The 16,034-nt window shown below is 39.6% G+C and overlaps 1 protein-coding gene across 1 annotated transcript in view; it reads left to right on the top strand.

Moving 5' to 3' along the window:
• The window catches only part of snx27a (sorting nexin 27a), a 30,338-nt gene extending 14,623 nt beyond the window's left edge, over positions 1-15,715 (top strand). Inside the window, exons 8-13 of the mRNA XM_046844015.1 lie at positions 6,273-6,362; positions 6,715-6,864; positions 7,037-7,165; positions 12,153-12,212; positions 12,309-12,351; positions 14,209-15,715. Coding sequence (XP_046699971.1) covers positions 6,273-6,362; positions 6,715-6,864; positions 7,037-7,165; positions 12,153-12,212; positions 12,309-12,351; positions 14,209-14,276 — 540 coding nt within the window. The 3' untranslated portion in view covers positions 14,277-15,715. The remainder of the gene's footprint in view (positions 1-6,272; positions 6,363-6,714; positions 6,865-7,036; positions 7,166-12,152; positions 12,213-12,308; positions 12,352-14,208) is intronic.
• Positions 15,716-16,034: the final 319 nt, after the last annotated feature.

Here is a 16,034-nt window from a genome sequence, read left to right as displayed (position 1 = left end):
AAAATAAAAACAGGGAAAAAATCACATATGCATAAGTATTCACAGTCTTTTGCTCAGTACTTTGTTGATGCACCTTTGGCACCAATTACAGCCTCAAGTCTTTTTGAGTTTGATGCTACAAGCTTGGCACCTATTTTTGGGAACCTCTCAAGCTACCGTTTTCAGATCTCTCCAGAGATGTTCAGTCGAGTTCAAGTCTGGGTTCTGGCTGGGCCACACAAGGACATACACAGAGTCCCATAACCACTCCTTTGTTATCTTTCCAAGGGTCTAAGGGTCGTTGTCTTGTTGGAAGATGAACCTTTGCCCCAGTCTGAGGTCCAGAGTGCTCTAGAGCAGGTTTTCATTAATAATGTCTCTGTACATTGCTGCATTTATCTTTCCCTCGATCCTGAACAGTCTTCCAGTTCCGGTCACTGCAAAACATCCCCACAGCATGCTGCTGCCACCACCATGCGTCACTGTAGGGATGGTATTGTCAAGGTGATGAACGGTGCCTGGTATTCTCCAGACATGATACTTGGCATTAAGGCCAAATGGTTCAGTCTTTGTTTCTGATGGTCTGAGAGTCCTTCAGGAGTCTTTTGGCAAACATCAGGTGGGCTGTCATGTGCCTTTTACTGCAGAGTGGCTTCTGTCTGGCCACTCGACCATACAGGTTTGATTAGTGGCTGGGTGGCCTGCTCTAGGAATGCACTGTATGCCCTAAATTTATGAATTATTTTATTCAACATTGTAACTGCTTTTTCTCTGTAAAGCTACTTTGATAAAATTGATTGAACTGTGGTGTCTGTTCCTTCAGGTGGGAAGGTTGAGAAGTTACATTTATCAGGCTTTTTAAGCTCAGTCGAATTAAATTTCATTTGTATAGTGCGTTTAACAATGGACATTGTCACCCGCAGCCTTATAGGAGAAAATAGATTATAAATATAAATTTAACATTAAATAAATAAGCCAGTGGCAACAGTGGCAAGTAAAAACTCCCTGGGATGCTATGAGGAAGAAACTTTGAGAGGAGCTTGAGTCAGAAGGAAACCATCCTCATCTGGGTGACACCGAATGACCTTTATAAGACCTTTATATGACCTGTTAAAGTGCTATTTATAATTTTATACAGAGAAATGTCCCCACTGTGGGACGAATAAAGTCTTATCTTATCTTAAGTGTTTCAGAAAGCGGTAGCTCTTCACCCGTCGCTTGGAGATAGACAGACACTCATCTAGGGCAAGTTGCTTCCACCACCTCGGTGCCAGAACAAAGAGCCTTGAGGTACACTTACCTCTTACCCTGAGAGAAGGTGGACCTGTAGAGTGACCAGAGGTTTACACAGTGTTGCTTTTTGATAGAAATAAGCTGAATGTTTGTTGATTTGCTTTGCCTTTTAGAGGCTTCTCAGTCACACTGCAGTGTGCACACTCACCCACTTCACTTTAGTAGAGAAAGTAGTACAGCTAGTGGTCAAACAGGGAAATGCAACAAATTGGGTTCTAATAGGGATGCTAAGAGGGGTTCATTTGGGTTTGTTTTTGTTTTTGTGTTTTTTTTTTTTGTTGTGAACAGACTTAAATCTAAGAAAAAAGTAAGTGCAGGCAGTGTGTCTTTGATGTACAAAACCTTTTTTTTTTTTTTTATGTATGAAGGTGTAAATAATGTCCACCCAGCTGAGCATTTAAATGAAACATGTCAGTTTGTGTTAATGTAATGTAAAATGTAAAATAAGTTAAGGGTTGGAGTATATATTATATATTTATTATATTATATAATTGCCAATAACAACAATTTAGGCCCTGGAAAAGCCCTGGTGGCTTGGTTTAACACGAAGCCTAATAAGTACTGCTTTATATGGCACCAGTAATATTCTTCACCTCCCGATGAGTAGTCGATGAGTATTGCTACTGGGACACTGGGTTGCCTGGAGGAGGGTGTCTGAGGTTGAAAGACCGAAACACTGACCCCAGGATACATCACTGATGATGTGTCCCAGTGCATCTGCATTATGTAATTTGTATTATAATATATAATATGATATAATATAATATAATCCAATTTGAATATAATTTGTTTGTAAAGTTATGAAGTGGTAAAGGGGTTTTTTACTTGTCACATGTACATTACAGCACAGTGAAATTCTTCACATATTTCAGCAATGTTAGGAAGCTGCGGTCAGAGCAAGGGCAGCTTGGCAATATTGCGGCTTGAACCCCTGACCTTCCAATCAGTAACCCAGAGCCTTAATCACTGAGCGACCACTCTTTTTTTTTTTTTTGCATATCCCACGATGTCAGAAAGCTGGGATCAGAGCGTAGGAACAGATAGGAGCAGATAGTGTTAAGTTAAGGGCCCTTCAGTGGCAGCTTGGTTGTGCTTGGGCTTGAACCCTGACCTTCCAATTAGAAACTCAGATCCTTAACCACTGAACCACCACCGAAGTTATTATTGTCTTCCTGCTCCTCCAAAGCTAAACCTCTTCTGTGTTCTTACAATGATACTAATGCACACACCCAGGTAGCCCCAGCTCCTTCACCTGCCTTACATTTACACAAAGTACATTTTTTCCTTAAATCACAACTATACAGAAACCCTCAGTAGCTGTGCTTTGTAGGAAGGCACTGACATTTCATCCCCTGAAAAGCTTTGGCCAATGTTGGTGAAGCTGCACTTGTTCAACATGTTTCCAGGCTGACTAGAAAAAAAAACGTAGACATACAGTGAGGAAAATAAGTATTTGAACACCCTGCTATTTTGCAAGTTCTCCCACTTAGAAATCATGGAGGGGTCTGAAATTGTCATCGTAGGTGCATGTCCACTGTGAGAGACATAATCCAGAAATCACAATATATGATTTTTTAAACTATTTATTTGTATGATACAGCTGCAAATAAGTATTTGAACACCTGAGAAAGTCAATGTTAATATTTGGTTTTTGTTTGCAATTACAGAGGTCAAACGTTTCCTGTAGTTTTTCACCAGGTTTGCACACACTGCAGGAGGGATTTTGGCCCACTCCTCCACACAGATCTTCTCTAGATCAGTCAGGTTTCTGGCCTGTCGCTGAGAAACACAGAGTTTGAGCTCCCTTCAAAGATTCTCTATTGGGTTTAGGTCTGGAGACTGGCTAGGCCACGCCAGAACCTTGATATGCTTCTTACAGAGCCACTCCTTGGTTATCCTGGCTGTGTGCTTTGGGTCATTGTCATGTTGGAAGACCCAGCATCGACCCATCTTCAATGCTCTAACTGAGGGAAGGAGGTTGTTCCCCCAAATCTCGCAATACATGGCCCCGGTCATCCTCTCCCTAATACAGTGCAGTCGCCCTGTGCCATGTGCAGAAAAACACCACCAAAGCATGATGCTACCACCCCATGTTTCACAGTAGGGATGATGTTCTTGGGATGGTACTCATCATTCTTCTTCCTTCAAACACGTTTAGTGGAATTATGACCCAAAAGTTCTATTTTGGTCTCATCTGACCACATGACTTTCTCCCATGACTTCTCTGGATCATCCAAATAGTCATTGGCAAATTTAAGACGTGCCTGGACATGTGCTGGTTTAAGCAGGGGAACCTTCCGTGCCATTTTTTATTTAAAACCATGACGTCTTAGTGTATTACCAACAGTAACCTTGGAAACGGTGGTCCCAGCTCCTCCCGTGTAGTTCTGGGCTGATTTCTCACCTTCCTTAGGATCATTGAGACCCCACGAGGTAAATCTTGCATGGAGCCCCAGTCCGAGGGAGATTGACAGTCATGTTTAGCTTCTTCCATTTTCTAATGATTGCTCCAACAGTGGACCTTTTTTCACCAAGCTGCTTGGCAATTTCCCCGTAGCCCTTTCCAGCCTTGTGGAGGTGTACAATTTTGTCTCTAGTGTCTTTGGACAGCTCTTTGGTCTTGGCCATGTTAGTAGTTGGATTCTTACTGATTGTATGGGGTGGACAGGTGTCTTTATGCAGCAAACGACCTCCAACAGGTGCATCTAATTTAGGATAATAAATGTAGTGGAGGTGGACATTTTAAAGGCAGACTAACAGGTCTTTGAGGGTCAGAATTCTAGCTGATAGACAGGTGTTCAAATACTTATTTGCAGCTGTATCATACAAATAAATAGTTTAAAAATCATATATTGTGATTTCTGGATTTTTTTTTTATTTTTTAGATTATGTCTCTCACAGTGGACATGAACCTACGATGACAATTTCAGACCCTCCATTATTTCTAAGTGGGAGAACTTGCAAAATAGCAGGGTGTTCAAATACTTATTTTCCTCACTGTAATTTTAGTTTCTCGTGGTAATGGGAATTGGATTTTATAAAAATGTAATGTTCCATTTTACTGTAGTCCCAGGCCAGGATTACTTTTTGTTTGTAATTAGCAGGTCTGTAAACTTAAGCAATGTTTAAACATCCTGAAAAGCGCATGGTAATGACACCACTTGATGGAAGCCAGTGAGAGACTGAAGCTGTCCTGGTGGCCTGTGTGTTTTGTTGGGTCTCCTGTCTTACTTTTAATTGTTGCAAGTTTCTGAAGTCACATTATACTCAGACTTTGATAAGTCCTAAATCATCACAACTAAAAGATCTACAGTCTGTAAATATGTAGTGTCAAGGTACATTGTTAAAAGCACTATACAGTTGATTGAATTGTATTGATTTGAATTGAAATAAATTGTATTAAACACTCCCTCCTGCAATCCAGCTGGATAACTTCAGCTGAAAGAGAACCAGGAAATTGCAGCTAATCAAAATATAAAACCTGACAAGCATAGAGTGTATGAATTTTAACTGCTGCTTTCTTTTAGCAAGTTAGCACTAAGATTGCCACATAGCTTCTCAGACCACCTGTAGTTACATGTATTTACCACTTCAATCACTGGCTTCTGCACACAGTCAGCTGCATGATTAGTGCAAAGCAAAGCACCTCTTCTGTTCAATAAGACCTTGTTATTTGGTTAGATTGCTACCACTGACCTTTTTTACAGTCTCCTGATGATAACAACCTAATAAACAAGCATTGGTTTATTACTTAATAATCAAGAAATTAATTACTTTGTACCTACTAACAGCATTTAATTGTCTCTGTAATCGTACTCTGACTTTGACAATCGAGTTTCACCCAACCTAGTTATTGCTAATTATTAGCATATTAAATAAAATACAAGCTGTTTTTACAGGAGAGAACACTCACTCGTTTTCTTTATACTCAGTAACAGTCACATTTATGTGCACAGTAAAGTCTCGTCTGAGTAGAAACTGGATCAGTGAGCTGTGAGTGATCAGATACAGTTTCAGTTTCAGCTGTGAATTTTCACTCAGTGTGTAATAGAAATGTGCGTCTCCATAACTGATGCTGATGCGATTCGCATCACGATGCATAGCTAACAACATGATACATTATATATACATATAAAGCAGCTACTAATGTACGATTCACCCCATTACGATGCGGTTCAATTCGATACGATGCAACGGGAAAAATGATCATAAGCAATTTAGTATGTTGCAGATAGTTCGCTTTTATTTCTTCAGTTCAGACAGACAGCAAATTACTCAAGTGTCTTCTGACTTCTAACACATGACCCTTGTAGAAACAGGCTTTTAAAGTGCAAAAAAGAAAAAAGTCGTTACATTATTTTCCTCTTCTGTCTCCAGAAAGACGCAGATCTACCTCTGCCATGTTAATCTGTATCCTATCTGACTCTCAGGATGCTCCTGGGGTCTCCGTAGTGTTGTGATGCGTCATGTACAGGTAGCAACAGTTTAGTGAGGAGAAATCAATCTGCATATAAAATATTGGTTACAAATTTCAAGTAATTGTTCAGTTTATAAACGTTAAATGTATGGTGCATCTACTACTAATTATTTCTAAATGAATAGTTTTTTACAGACGCACACTTTTCTAAAACGATGTTTCATATCGTTACCTTTAAGCTGATGCACTGATGAACCTGTGAGTTTTGCCATCCCTAGTGTGTATCCTGGGTGAAGTATAAAACAGCAGCTTCAAGAGCTCGATCACAAATAAATGGAAGCTGCACCAGTTCAGTGACACGTGTAACTTTCACCACATGTTCATGTCTTTAATAATTCTGATTCTTTTCTCTTTAGATATATTTTTCACCGTCAGCTAATATAATTGATAGTGAATTTTTTAATTTTTTATTAGTATTTTATGAAATTCAAGAGAACACTTGTAACTGAGAGTACAGCTTTTTTTCATCTTTTTTTGCTCTTTCTTTCTTTTTCTTTTTGGTATTCATTTCTCATTCTCTCAGGCTCAGGATGATGTAAAGAAGGGCTTCATCAAAGCAGAGGATAAGGCCTATCAGCTCCAGAAGCTAGCCGAGCAGAGAAAGATGGCCACGGTAACATGATTCATCATTCATCTCTGCAGGCACACTATCTATCCTCCCTGTCTGTCGAAAATATCTTCATTGTTGTTAGACTTTTAACAGCTTTGCCTGAGAGCATAAGTTTTGACAATATAACAGATAATTCTGATGTGAATTTTGTGCTGGAAACACCTGTTGTGTGAAGATACCGTTCCTATCATCCATGTTGTGATTTATTTATTTATTTTGATCCAAAAAATCCCTTCCTTAGAATTTTGTGTCATCCAATGTCATGATCATGCAGCCTGTAGGTTCCGAGTGAAGTGTATAATAAGGAATAAAAAGATTCCTAGGTCTGTTATACATTCATTTCTCTCCTGCTTAGTATCTGAATTTGCTACGCACGTGTGAGGGCTATAACGAAGTTGCGTTCCCTCACTGCTCGTGTGATTCACGGAGGAGAGGTCATGTGATCGCTGCTGTCAGCATTCACCACTTCAAACTGCACGCTTGCACCGAGGATGGAACGCTGGAGGTGTGTGTGTGTGTGTGTGTGTGTGTGTGTGTGTGTGTGTGTGTGTGTGTATGTATGTATGTATTACTATGTTCACAGCACTATATGTTGATGTTAAGGTTTTTGTGTGTGTTTATTTTTACAAATATGTATTTTGTGTATGTGCTGTTGGATTATTATTGTTTTCCTTCAGAACCAGGTTATAGCTTTCGAATGGTCCGAGATGCAGAGGTGGGACACTGATGAGGAGGGAATGGCTTTCTGCTTCGAGTATGTACGAGGGGAGAAAAAACCTCGCTGGGTCAAAATCTTCACTCCTTATGTAAGTTTCTCTCAGATGCATTCACACATGAGTACATTAATATTATGTGTAAGAGTTAAATACTTTATAATTGGTGAGTTGAGTGTTTTGAGAATGTTATCGGTAGTGTTTTAAGCCAGTTGTTGCATACAGTGGATACACTCTCTTTATGAAAGGGTTTATATTTTGTTGTCAGGTTTCCTGCTCTAAGCATCACGGTGGAACTAAAATTTATCCATTGCTTAATTATGTAACCCTCAAAGTCAGTAGTTGGTATACTTTTACTTGGTAGATAGCAATAGTTGGAACATCTGGTTTTGGAGCATCTTACAGAGTTGAAGTTTAGAAGGGTTATTGGTTGGGATTAAGTTTTTGATGATGGACAGCAACCTTAAGATAGATGGATGGATGGATGGGCAGACGATGGATGGATGGATATATGGATGGATGGATGGGCAGACGGATGGATGGATGGATGGATGGGCAGACGACAATTGGATGGATGGATGGGCAGATGGACTATTGGATGGATGGATGGATGGATGGATGGGCAGACGGACAATTTGATGAATGGATGGATGGATGGGCAGACGGATGGATGGATGGATGGGCAGACGGACAGTTGGATGACTGGATGGGCAGATGGACAATTGGATGGATGGATGGATGGATGGATGGATGGGCAGACGGACAAATGGATGGATGGGCAGACGGACAATTGGATGAATGGGCAGACGGACAATTGGATGAATGGATGGGCAGATGGACAATTGGATGGATGGATGGGCAGACGGACAACTGGATGGATGGATGGACGGACGGATGGATGGATGGGCAGACAGACAATTGGATGGATGGATGGATGGCGGATGGATGGATGGATGGATGGATGGGCAGACGGACAATTGGATGGATGGATGGATGGATGGATGGATGGATGGGCAGACGGACAGATGGATGGATGGCTGGATGGATGGATTTATGGGCAGACGGACAATTGGATGAATGGATGGGCAGATGGACAATTGGATGGATGGATGGGCAGATGGACCGATGGATGGATGGATGGACAGATGGACAATTGGATGGATGGATGGACAGACGGACAATTGGATGGATGGATGGATGGATGGATGAATGGGCAGATGGACAATTGGATGAATGGATGGGCATATGGACAATTGGGTGGATGGATGGGCAGACGGATGGATGGATGGATGGATGGATGGATGGATGGATGGATGGATGCAACACAGCAACAAAATGCAGTTTAGCATCTAGCAGAAGTGTGAATAGTGTTGTGCAAACTTACAAGTGCATATAAATATGTACAACATATAATGAATATCTGTAAATAACATAATCTTTCATTGAGGGTGACTAATGGCTGAATATGTAATTGATTAGAATTGATGAGATGCTGTGGTGATGTACAAAGTTTTAACTGTTATAATAACAATAAAAAAAAAGAGAGTTGAATTACAATAAAACGACATTGTTTGTTCCTAGTAAAATATTCCATTGAAGCTTTGGTATTATGCTTTCGGTCATTGTCCTATTTCATTTAAAATTTCCAACCCATTTTCACATGGTTGAAAATTTCTTCTCCAAGATTCTATTCCAGATGCTCAGTGTCCCTGCCCTATTGACAAGTTTGCCAGTTTCTGAGAATGAGGAGCATCCCCCAAACTTTATGCTCCCACCGCCATGCTTCACAGTCGTGATAGTAGTGTTTAGTGATGGGCCATTAGGCTTATTACGTATTAGGCTTCAGCAACCAGCTGTTTTTATTCAAGCTATGAAATACATTGCTGTGCTCCACTATTACTGTGGCCTTGATGACGTTTGTCTATTTGTGAAATGTTATGTTTTTATGAATAGGGTTGTAAAGCCATGACCAAAAGTTTTGAGAATGACACAAATATAAATTTTAACAAAGTCTGCTACTTAAGTATTTTTAGATCTTGTTGTCTGATGTTACTATGGTATACTGAAGTATAATTACAAGCGTTTCATATGGCTTTTATTGACAATGACATTAAATATTTGCAGTGTTGGGCCTTCTTTTTCAAGACCTCTGCAATTCGCCCTGACATGCTGTCAATCAATGTCTGGGCCACATCCTGACAGATGGCAGCACATTCTTGCATGATCAGTGATCGGAGAAGTTTGGGGTTTTGTTTGTCCATCCCCCCTCTTGAGGACTGACCATAAGTTTTCAATATGATTAAGGTCTGGGGAGTTTCCTGTCCATGGAAACAAAATTTTGATGTTTTGTTACTCAAACCACTTTATCAGTTTTGTTCCATCATGCTGGAAAAGCGCATTGTTCTTCACCAAACTGCTCTTGAATAATTAGGAGAAGTTGCTCTCAAAGGATGTTTTTGTTATTCCTTATTCATGGCTGTGTTCAAAATTGTGAGTAGCCCACTCCCTTGGCTAAGAAACAATCCCACACATGATCGGATTCAGGATGCTTTACACTGGGCATGACACAGGGTAGGGTCTATGGTAGGGTCACCTTTTCTTCTCCAGATGAGCTTTTTTTCCGGATGCCCCAAATAATCGGAAAGGGGATTCATCAGAGAAAATGACTTTAGAGCCGTCCTCAGCAGTTCAATCTCTGTACCTTTTGCAGAATATCAGTCTGTTCCTGATGTTTTTCCTGGAGAGAAGTGGCTTCTATCCTGCCCCTTTTGACACCACGCCCCTGTGTGTGTGCAGATGAACTTACACCTGCCTGCTGCTATTCCTGAGCAGCTCTGCACTGGTGGTGCCACGATCCTGCAGCTGAATCAACTTTAGAAGACCGTCCTGGTGCTTGCTTCACAACAATTGAACCTCTTTTCCTCAAAATTCTTGATGATAAATGTTGATTTGGGTGCAATCTTGCTAGCAGCAATATCATTCCCTGTGAATCACTTTTTGTGAAAAGCAGTGATGACAGCAGGTGATTTCTTGATGAGATCATGTTTAACAATGAAGAACTCGATGAAGAACAATGAAGAAATTTCAAGCACCACCATTCTCTTAAAGCTTCCAGTCTGTTATTTTAACTCAGTCAGCATAACAGAGTGATGTTCAGCCTTGTCCCAGTCAAAACTCTCACCTGTGTTAACGATCGAATCACTGACATGATGCCAGCTGGTCCTTTCGAGGCAGGGCTGAAATGCAGTGGCAATGGGTTTTATTTGGGATAAATTAAATTTTCATATCAAAGAGGGTCTTTGCAATTCATTTCAGTTCATCTGATCACTTTCCATAACATTCTGGAGTATTTTCAAATTGCCGTCAGTTTATATAATAATCTGCAATTTGAATATACTCCAGAATGCCTCAGCAAACTGTGTGAAAATGTATATTTGTGTCATTCTTAAAACTTGACTATATACAGTGGTCCCCCGGTTATCGAACGGCTCGGATATCGAACATTCCGGTTAGCGAACGGTTTTCCGAACGAAATTTCGGTCCGGTGAACGAACAAAGTTCCAGTTATCAAACGCCACCCACGCTGCCCAACCCAGCGCGAGGGGAAGAAACTGCTTCCGCTTTAACCATCGCTGAGTAAGCATCTATCGCAACTTCTGTTTGTGAACAATATTAGTGATATTAAGCGGTAAGTACAGTAATCATTTTGTTTCTTACTCTTGTAAAGTTGTTAATTTATACTTTTACCGAGCCAAACAAAATACCCGCAGAGATCGGGATAATCCGGCAAAAGGCAGTCCATAAATAATATCCACGGTGCTTTACGGAGGAAGCCCGATTGCGATGAGTTTAATGTGGGCGGGGCATGCATGAGCGAAGGAAAAGGGCATTCCCTGAAGCACCATGACAGCCACTATAGGGGGCGTGGCAGGGGGATTCCTGACTATTAATACGGCTAAAAACAGGAAAAAATGGTTAATTATTGGGTATTGGTGGAGTTCGGGAACGGATTAATTGGTTTTCCATTATTTCTTATGGGATAATTAGGTCCGGTTTTCGAACATATCGGATTTCGAACTGTTTTAAGGGACGAATTAAGTTCGATAACCGGGGGATCACTGTACTTATTAAATAGTGATGCTGTAGTTACTTTTAAACAGTGTTTTCATTTTTTTCATTTTTTTTTAGCTTTTTATTAGTTTAATTAATTAAATCATTATAATTGCAGAGTCTATCAAAGGTTTGGAAAGCCCGAGTCTTTTCTGGATTTTGAGACCTATGCATTTTTCTTGTGTTTCTATTTAACAAATTAGGTTAAAGGCACAAACAAATTGTAGACAGTGAATGACTGGAAGAAAGTTTTGTGGACAAATTAGTACAAATGTGACAAGAAACAGGAAAGATGACGTTAGCAGACTGTCTCATCCCTACAGTCAAACATGGAGATGGAAGCCTAATGGTTTGGGGTTGTTTTGGAGCAGGGAATGTTGGAGACTTATTCCGTGTGAAAGGAACCAACGTGGCTCCCATTCCATACTTCAACACCATTGCAATTCACCAATTACCTGAAGCACAAGTCCAAGCTCTGGAAGCGTTATTTAGAGTCGGCTGGAGTGTTCTCTATCATAGAAGAACCTGCCCTGTCACTGCCCCTAGATCATATTGAACTGTTCTGGGATTAACTGGATCCTAAGGTCTGAAGAAAAAAAATATCCAACTAGTGAAGAACACATTTGGCAAGTTTTACAAGAGGCATTCCAAAGTATTTCAGCTGAATGTTTTGGAGAAACACTCTTTTCCAAGTGTGTGTGAAGCTCTTATTCATGCTAACGGAGGATTTTTCAATGAAAATGAAGTTGAATGGGAACATTTCTATATATATATTTGCTAAAACTTGATTTCGTTAAATGACCTAGTTTGGTGCATATAATTTAAGGAACATGCATGTGTATCTCCAAATCCATAAGTCGAGATGTTTTAAAATGTTTTACGGGGCCTGTGATAATGAACCAAAATTTGTAACAACATTTTTCAAGATGTCACTTATAAAAAACTAATGATTGTGCTTTCTTGCCTGTAGTTTAACTACATGCATGAATGCTTTGAGAGGATTTTCTATGAGCTCAGCTGGAGGAAAGAGGTAATTCATGTCCTGTGTTTCATTTGCATTACACTGTTTTTGTAGACGTTTTGGGACAATTTTTTAATATTTCTTTTCCATTTTAAAATGGCCAAGGAGGAAGAGGAGGCCTCAGACAAGGACAACAAGAATTGCAATGGTATGTCTTTCTGTCTCTCTTTCGGTATCAGTTGCAGTGGTGAACAGTAACGAATTAAATGTAATTATTACAGGTCGACTAATCGATCAGGACGATTTTTGGCTTTTTTTTATTTATTTATCGGCATCACCCGATTGTGCTGCAAATTAGGCTGATTATGAGGCAGGAGCGTCTGACGCACCAAACCGCACGTGTACGTTCTGCACTTGCGTGAGATAACATAGCGCTCCCATACCAGCAGGTGGCAGTAATCTCTATTTTGCATCCAAACAGGGAATCCGGAAGACCTAATTCATATATAAAGCAAGCAGCGTTTCCACCTGCCGCGATCAGTACTAACGGATTCATGTAGTTTTTTCACAATCATGTCTGCTAAGTTGCAAAGACAAGAATGACAACAAGCATGTTCCACTTTCATACAATCTGAGTTCTCTTTCTTGCGATGAGCCCCGCCGCTGCTCAGAGATGGCAAAAGTACAGACATCAGGAATGTCTCTGTTCTCAGTCATGATTACATCGCTGACTCCCTCTGTCTCATTCACGTTAACTCCATACTTCTCGTTGCCTTCTGTCTTGCTTATTGTGGAACGTTGAAAAAGCCACTCAATGAATATGGACTGAAAACGGCTCACAGTGAGAAGAAAAAACATCGATCGTGACCAAATAGATTAAAACTAAAGTAATGAGTCTGGATTAAAAATGTAAGAAGTAGAATGTACAGATATTTGTGTAAAAATGTAATGAGTAAAAGTAAAAAGTTAATAAAATATAAATAAATAGTTAAGTGAAATACTGATACCAGGAAAATCTACCCAAGTTCAGTAAAGAAGTATTTGTACTTCACTTTCCACCTCTGCTGCTGCTCAACATGCAGAATTGACGAAAATCAGCTGATTCTGTCCGACTAAAGCCATCGGTGCGGAAAATAAACTAAAGCCAACTGACACAAAAAAATCCCCTTTGACATTCCCCGATGGTTGACCGCCGGCTTGGTGTGTCAATAAATGTTTAAGCAATTTTCTATATCATGTCTTATTTATTAACTATTAGATTTTATGAGATAAAGTGGGGAAAACAAATAAAATCGGCTTTGGGCAGAGAAAAACCCATTTCGGTCAAAATCTAGTAATCAGTTACTTTACTTAAGTAGCTTCTTTTCTTGTATCTGTACTTTACTGAAGTATTTACATTTGGAGACTTTACTACATTTCAAAGTCAAATATTTTAAGAAGTTAAATGTTTACTAATCTACATTTCTTTTTTTTAATGAGAGGATAAAAACGTAGCTGGTCAAACACACAGCAAGCCAACGTTTAGTGTAAAGCGCACGCTCTGTTTTGAACTTGTTTTGATTGGCGCTTGGTTTTATCCACTGAGCACCAACATTCAGTTCAGCATCAGCGCAACAGCAAGCAGAACATTTAGAGAGGAATAAATGGTTTGTGCAATTTTCTTGAGGTTTTGACATCATGATCATTTTTTTATAGAAATCAATCGGTGTTTGACTCATTAATAACATTCTATTAATAGATTTATGTGCTGAGAGTAACATTAGAGATTTTTCACATAAACTGGAACATTATAGCCAGAGACAGTTTAAAGGGAGTATTTTTACTGAAGTAATTATTCTGTGTATGTCTACTTTAACTCGAGTACATGGTTTGTGTACTTCACCACTGATCAGTTGTCCTTGTTGAGTAAAATCTGTTTGTCGTCATCCCTAATGTATATGTACAGATGTGTATATAATACATTATGTATTGATAAATTCCTAACTTATTTGTTGCACATCATTTAAACCTGTTAGAAATATCATCAGCTGTCTAAACTATGGATTTCACATGTTCTCCACTTCAGAATACCTCCCTCCTTTCGAGCAGCAGAAGGGATGGCACCACCTGGGGAAGGAAATTGCCACATCTTAAGAAGACCCTTCTCTAGACACCAGCATAAACTGACCTGGACCACCATACTAGAACAACAACAAAAAAACAAAACAACCCCCATGTTACCAGGGCAACAACCCAGGCTCTTATGAGCTGCAGAGGGCTCTATAGTTTTGCCACCATCTCCTAGGAAACTGAGATTTATTTGCAGGGTAACACACATTTACAGCTAAATAAGGATTTTGTTGAAGATGAACAATACTTAAATATATTGTGGCCATGGCATCAGTAGATACTGTATATCTCCTTATACATTATGTCTAATATAAATGCAAAAAAAAAAAATCTGCGAGCAGTCCTGGAAACAGGCTCTCGGCATGTTTTCCCTCTTCATCATCATTGCAGAATAGTTACCGTGATTGAGTCTCGAGTCCCAAGGCCACTACATCTCGAGCCAGCAGATTTGAATTTGAACGACTGCAATAGAAAACGATTTTACTGCACTAATCGAAAGCGATTCAATTCTCAATTAGAGTTTGCTAATATTGAACCTGAGGTAACTAAATTAGGTTCAAGGTTTGGATATATCTGTAGTTAAAGCTAGTTTAAAGTTGACTTAATCCTGAGTAATGCTTGGTAAGTGGCTTGTCTGTTAGTGTCTCCTCATGAAGCATGTGGTTTTCTGATAGCTGAGAAAAGGTGGTATTGTTTGAAGGCAAGGCATGGCAAGTAAATTGCTTACAGCTTTCTATTATTACCTCGAGAATTTTTGAAAGCCGGCAATAAAAACAAATCTGGACATCGCTGAGCAACTGGATGTTGAGGTGCAGTGCGCTTGTATTCCTACAGGGGGCAGCAGTGCTACATACCCATGAAAATCGATCTTGGCTATAATATTAACTGTGCAAGAATAGAAAAGGTAATGTTAACAATTTTGTGTTGTATTTAACTCATTTTCAGTTCTTCACACCAACTTATTTTTTGTGTGCGTCTGTACAGTAGCATACGAGTGTGAGTCTGGGTTGTTTTATACCTATTGAGTGGTTAAAGAAGGATGATCCAGACTCTTCAGAGCAATGGTTCCCAGGGGGTTCAGTAATTCACCATGAGCAGAGAATTGCATGCAGTGCATTAAGTATTTCAGGAGTGCAGCAAGAGGCTGAGATTATTATAGATGCACAAGCACTGTTTCATCAAAGTACTGTTGCTATGCCGATCGTCATAGAAAACTAAAGGCCACCTGAATCTCCTGGAAACACCACATAGTATACAGCAGGTTTATTGGGTATGTAGAATTAAAACAAGATGCTTTTTTCCGATAAGTATTCCTTTCGTTCCTTTCTTCCTCCACACTTGATGTCTGTGAATCTGGGAGGCTGTGTGTTCGCTGTAAAAGTGGGTCAGTGTACATGTCTGCTCCATGGAGTTTTCCTCTATAAAAAGACACAAAATAGGAAAGAAGCCCTTCACCATTTCAGTTTAACTTAAAAAAAAAAAAAATATATATATATATATATATATATATATATATATATATATATATATATATATATATATATATATATACTAAAAGGCGTTTTAGCAGCCCAGCACAAATTCTATTGTACACGTGTCTTCATCTGTAAATGTCCCACTGCCTGGCCGCAGAATGTCAGTTTAGATTCCTCAAGTACATTTTTCATATAAAAATGGAACTAAGCATATATTTTGCATTGTGATCGTATTGTCTAGTGTTTTTTCAGGAGCCCCAGGAATCGCTGGTGATTTTGTGGTGCTTATTGTGCATTTGTCATAATG

Source organism: Silurus meridionalis, chromosome 29, assembly GCF_014805685.1.
Source record: "Silurus meridionalis isolate SWU-2019-XX chromosome 29, ASM1480568v1, whole genome shotgun sequence".
In the NCBI taxonomy this organism is placed as follows: Eukaryota; Metazoa; Chordata; class Actinopteri; order Siluriformes; family Siluridae; genus Silurus; species Silurus meridionalis.
Note: the sequence above shows the minus strand (reverse complement) of the source record. Positions and strands in the feature narration are given on the sequence as shown.